This window comes from Sitophilus oryzae, unplaced genomic scaffold (genome assembly GCF_002938485.1).
Source record: "Sitophilus oryzae breed Bouriz unplaced genomic scaffold, Soryzae_2.0 scaffold_1062_pilon_pilon, whole genome shotgun sequence".
Classification (NCBI taxonomy): domain Eukaryota; kingdom Metazoa; phylum Arthropoda; class Insecta; order Coleoptera; family Curculionidae; genus Sitophilus; species Sitophilus oryzae.
Genome location: NW_022145685.1, coordinates 1,415,045 through 1,420,696, shown reverse-complemented (window position 1 = coordinate 1,420,696; position 5,652 = coordinate 1,415,045). Strand labels below are relative to the sequence as shown.

At 30.3% G+C, this 5,652-nt stretch overlaps 1 protein-coding gene across 1 annotated transcript; it reads right to left on the bottom strand.

The window, feature by feature from the left end:
* Positions 1-3,931: 3,931 nt before the first annotated feature.
* On the bottom strand, positions 3,932-5,127 carry LOC115878269 (mitochondrial inner membrane protease subunit 1). Its single transcript, XM_030894713.1, has 3 exons — positions 4,855-5,127; positions 4,561-4,722; positions 3,932-4,244 (listed from the first exon to the last, which is right to left on the bottom strand). The coding sequence occupies exons 1-3, from the start codon at positions 4,954-4,956 to the stop codon at positions 4,056-4,058; spliced, it is 453 nt and encodes a 150-aa protein (XP_030750573.1). The 5' UTR covers positions 4,957-5,127; the 3' UTR covers positions 3,932-4,055.
* Between the last annotated feature and the right edge of the window lie 525 nt (positions 5,128-5,652).

Below are 5,652 nucleotides of genomic sequence, written 5' to 3'. Positions count from 1 at the left end.
AGGTTGAAATCAAGAATTTCTAATTTTTATGCGTATTTGAATATGAATGCCATTCACTTACAACTGAGTGGTATTTGTATCAAATGCATGAAATTTACGTAAATTGAGCTATCTTATGATAAATGACTAGCAGTTTAAAACTAAATTTTCATTTTTTTTATATACAGGGTGGTCCGAACTGTATTCTGGAAACTTCGGCAGCATACTCTGCAGATAAAAATAAGTAAAAAAGTTCGTATAAATATATGTCCTACAATACTTACTTTCGGAGATACAGGGTGTAGAAGTTTCATATTTATTTCGATTTTTTCGAATTAATTTCTGAAGTAACGTCAATATTTGGCTGAAAATTCGTGTCTGGGAGTTTTTTGACATGAGAAACTTGATTCTGATGTCAATATGACTCTTATTTGTAGGGGGCGCCACCTACATGTGTTTTAACTGTTTTGAAAAGTAATAAATTTTCGCCCATACCTGTATAAAACTACTGGGTAAAAAATATACATTTTCTTGACTTTTTACGTAAAAAATGTATCTTGGTAAAAATCACTACGAGCAACCTTTCTCAAGATATTTGGAATGGAAATAGTCAATACATGTCATTATTGACAAAAAAATAAACACGTTGAGTAGAATAGATATTTGGCTGAAATAATAAATGTGGGAAATTTTATTTTTTTTAAATTAATTATAATTTTTTCTGCGGAAAAATGATGATAAAACAGTTTCTGTTGAACTTTTGGCATAAAAACATTTCAAATTTATGATTTCAGTCTAGTAACTCTACATGTTTAATATATGTCAATGATGACAGGTATTGATAATTTCGATTCCCAGTATCTCGAGAACCATTACTCGTAACAATTTTTACCAACAGACCTTTTTTACGTAAAAATCGTTATAAATGAATATTTTTTCACTCAGTAGTACGTATACTCAGTTACGTACGGACGGACGAAAAGTTATTACTCTTCAGAACAGTTAAAACACGTGTATGTGGTGCCCCCTAGAAATTGGATTTATATTGACATCAAAATCAAATTTCTCATTATCAAAAATCTCGACACCAATTTTCATCAAAGTACCGTATGATCGAGAAAAAACGGCGTCAGCGATGGCTATGGAATGAAGATCGCTGTCATTTTATATGTAAATTTATATGGTAATTGTCATCGATGTTCATTTCCCAGCCAATTGGGCGCCGTTTTTTTTCGATCATACGGTATTAACGTTACTTCACAAATTATTTGGAAAAAATCGAAATAAAAATGATACTTCTACACCCTGTATCTCTGAAACTAAGCATGTTAGGACATTTATACGAACTTTTTTACTTATTTTTATCTGCAAAATATGCTGCCAAAGTTTCCGGAATCACCCCGTATGTAAAGGTCATATTGAAGAAGAATCAAAGTATAAATAAATAAAAAAATTTAAGCGTCGTAATTGTCAAATTTGACATTTCTCAAGAATTTTAAAATTGAAAATTGTAAACTCGATGAGTCACTTTAAAATAATTCTAAAGATTTCATTTTTAAATGCACTGTATATCGAAAACGGTAAGTGCCAAGTATACTAAACTATATATTTTTGAAATTAGCTAAAATATGTCTACCGGACCATGCTAAAATATGTGGGGGTTTCCATTTAAAAAAAATCAAGATGGCGTCGTATCTGTCAAAATTGACGTTTTAAAAAATTTTGGTGTAGACAATCGGTATCCTCGCGAAAAATTACATTACAATATCTTTTTACTATCTTAAAATAGGAAAGCGGAAAATTTTAAATTGGGTGAGACACTTAAAATGATTCTGGAACAATTCATTTTTAAATCCACTGTATATCGAAAACGGTAAGTGCAAAGTATACTAAACTATATATTTTTGAAAATAGCTAAAATATGTCTACCGGACCATGCTAAAATATGTGGGGGTTTCCATTTAAAAAAAATCAAGATGGCGTCGTATCTGTCAAAATTGACGTTTTAAAAATTTTGGTGTAGACAATCGGTATCCTCGCGAAAAATTACATTACAATATATTTTACTATCTTAAAATAGGAAAGAGGAAAATTTTAAACTGGGTGAGACACTTAAAATGATTCTGGAACAATTCATTTTTAAATCCACTGTATATCGAAAACGGTAAGTGCAAAGTATACTAAACTATATATTTTTGAAATTAGCTAAAATATGTCTACCGGACCATGCTAAAATATGATGGTGTTTCCATTTTAAAAAAATCAAGATGGCGTCGTATCTGTCAAAATTGACGTTGTAAAAAAATTTAATGTAGAAAATCGGCATCCTCGCGAAAAATTACATTGAAATATCTTTTTACTATCTTAAAATAGAGAAGAGGAAAATTTTAAATTGGGTGAGATCCTTAAAATGATTCTGGAACAATTCATTTTTAAATCCACTGTATATAGAAAACGGTAAGTGCAAAGTATACTAAACTATATATTTTTGAAATTAGCTAAAATATGTCTACCGGACCATGCTAAAATATGTGGGGGTTTCCATTTAAAAAAAATCAAGATGGCGTCGTATCTGTCAAAATTGACGTTTTAAAAAATTTTGGTGTAGACAATCGGTATCCTCGCGAAAAATTACATTACAATATCTTTTTACTATCTTAAAATAGGAAAGCGGAAAATTTTAAATTGGGTGAGACACTTAAAATGATTCTGAACAATTCATTTTTAAATCCACTGTATATCGAAACGGTAAGTGCAAAGTATACTAAACTATATATTTTGAAATTAGCTAAAATATGTCTACTGGACCATGCTAAAATATGTGAGGTTTCCATTAAAAAAATCAAGATGGCGTCGTATCTGTCAAAATTGACGTTTTAAAAAATTTTGGTGTAGACAATCGGTATCCTCGCGAAAAATTACATTAGGAAATCTTTCTATTATCTTTAAATATCAAACAGGAAAATTATAAATCGAGTGAGACACTTAAAATGATGTCCCTGTACTTCAGTGTACTCATTCACAACAAAATTCGACGCCAGAGTGCAAGTTGAAGTTGGATTGAAAGCTTGCAAGCTGCAAACTTCCACTTTAGCACGGAATTTTGGTTTGACAATTATGACAAATTTGACATTTAAATTTTAATAATTATTTTGTTTGTGTCGTTGTTACAAGCCATTTTTCTGTGAAAAGTAAATAATTATTAAAAGAAAAATGAGTGAAGGACGCTATTCTTATTTTATTAGAACTTGTGGCTTTGCTGTTAAAAAAACGGCAATTATTATTGCAGCTCAATAATTAGCTTGACCGAAAACCAAGGGGTTTACCAAAACCCAAAAAATGAGGTGTCCAACCCATATTAATGGCGAGAAAAAGTTTTGGGTGCTTGAACATATTTTAGAAAAAGTAAACCGCTAACAGTATCGACACTTTCATAACATCTTTACGACATCCTTAATGCGAGTCAGGAGTGGCAACTTTCCAAAAGAAAAAACTACTTTTCTTCTACAATGTTTGTAGCATTTTAATTTTATAGCGGTTTCTGATCTAGGGACTTTAGTTTCCGTCAGGAGAACGTTTAAACACGCATGCGCAAAATTCGAATTGAAATTTGTTGTGAATGGTTAATTTCGTGCCGACTTTAACGTCGAAGTGCCACTCGGCCAGCGAATTGATTTCGAATGTAGCTTAATTCTGTTTCTTTGATATTATCAGTACATTGTGAAAAAAGAACCTAAACCAACCTAAACTAAAAATTTATATTTCCGTATTAACATACGTTACTTATATCCTTCTTATATTATTAATTTATTTTCAGAAAACCTTGTTTATTTTTCAAAGAAATATACTTGGCAACAGACAAAATGGGACTTGATGGCAAACTTGATGGGACCTTTAAATTTTAATATATCTGCGTCTCTCCCGCGAAATTCGACTTCTTTGTTCACTGTCGTCTCTTGTCTTATCTACTCTTTGACTAGACTTAATATGTAAAATAATTTTATATGATATATGACCTAAACAATCATATCAATTAACAATTTCTAGAAATGTTTTAATTTTCTAATATACTAACATCAACTACTCAACATAGATATACTTTTCGGCGGCCAGACTTTGCAAACTGCTCTACTTCTAATGAGCCCTAAAGGTACTGGTCCATAACTTCTACTGTCTGTTGAATTATTTTTATTATCACCTTGCAACCATACATGACCAATAGGAACTATTTGATAACTTGCAAAGCCAGTTTTAATTTTTTCACCCTTAAAATGATGAATGTTGGATGAGTGTTAGCCCTGAATAATAGTAATGTGAGATGACATTTATTTCATATTTACAAAGAGATGTCAGAAAACACAGATATTCTATCTATAGTACTATTATTATTATTAATTTATTAAAAATAAGAACATTCTTTCTATGATGCTTTAGAAAATACATTTAATTACATAATTATGTACTGTATAAGAACTGTATTCCTATAGAACATTTTGAAGCTTTACAGCATACAAGAAATTGTAGAAATACTAGAATGATTAGCTTAGTATAGAATGTATTTTATTACGATTTAACTTTTACCTGTATTGCAACAACTCTTTTGCATATTTGCTGTTTCGGATTAGTTGGGCACTTAGCAATTATTATATCACCTTTACTAATACTTTGTGTAAGAGGAGATATGTGTTCAGTGAATAGAACATCATCCGAAAATATTGTTGGTTCCATAGATGGTCCAGAACACTAGAAAGAACACTTTTTTTAAATCTTTTTTAGAGTACCTATTTTATGTAGTATTTTCCAGAATTATTAATTAATTGGCATGCAAATTACTCGAAAATAAAATAATAAATTACTATTGAAAGAGCGACCTACCAGAACAAAATCTCCTATGTATTCAAAAGTACAATGAGCAATGCACCCATACTGAATTACTACACCAATAGAGCTAAATAGTTTTAATATATGTGATTTCATTTCAATATATTACCCTATTATTTTTATTTGGCTAGATTTGCATCCAGTGCCATACTGGCCATACTATAATCTGCTATAATTATGGACACAAGATATTTTTTAATTTAAATTTATTTCTTCTACAGACTACAGGGGCTACAGTTTAGGTTAGGAACATTCAACATGTTTGTCACAGATATGGAGGTTAAAAGCAGGGTTCGGAAAACTACATGTTACTTTTAAAAACTACATAAACTACATCACATGTAGTTAATGTAGTTTATGTAGAAGGTGTAGTTTATGTAATCTATGTATGTAACTTTCAAATGTCAAAGGTTTGAGGTGAGGTTATAATAAGTTGAAGCTTTAAAAACACATAATGTATTTAAGAAAACAGAAGAAATATGGCTTTAAATATAATATCTACATCATATTATCTCTATTACACCTCATACAAAGGAAAAATATTCATAATATCAATACATAGTTTATTAACGTAGTTTTCATGTAGTTAATGAACGGGAAAAGACGTAGTTTTTGAAGAAAAACTACACGTAGTTAATCAGGTAAATTACGTCTTAGTTAACTACTTCCGAACCCTGGTTAAAAGTCACAGACAGGGTTCGGAAAACTACATGTTACTTTTAAAAACTACATAAACTACATTACATGTAGTTAATGTAGTTATGTAGAGGATGTAGTTTATGTAACCTATGT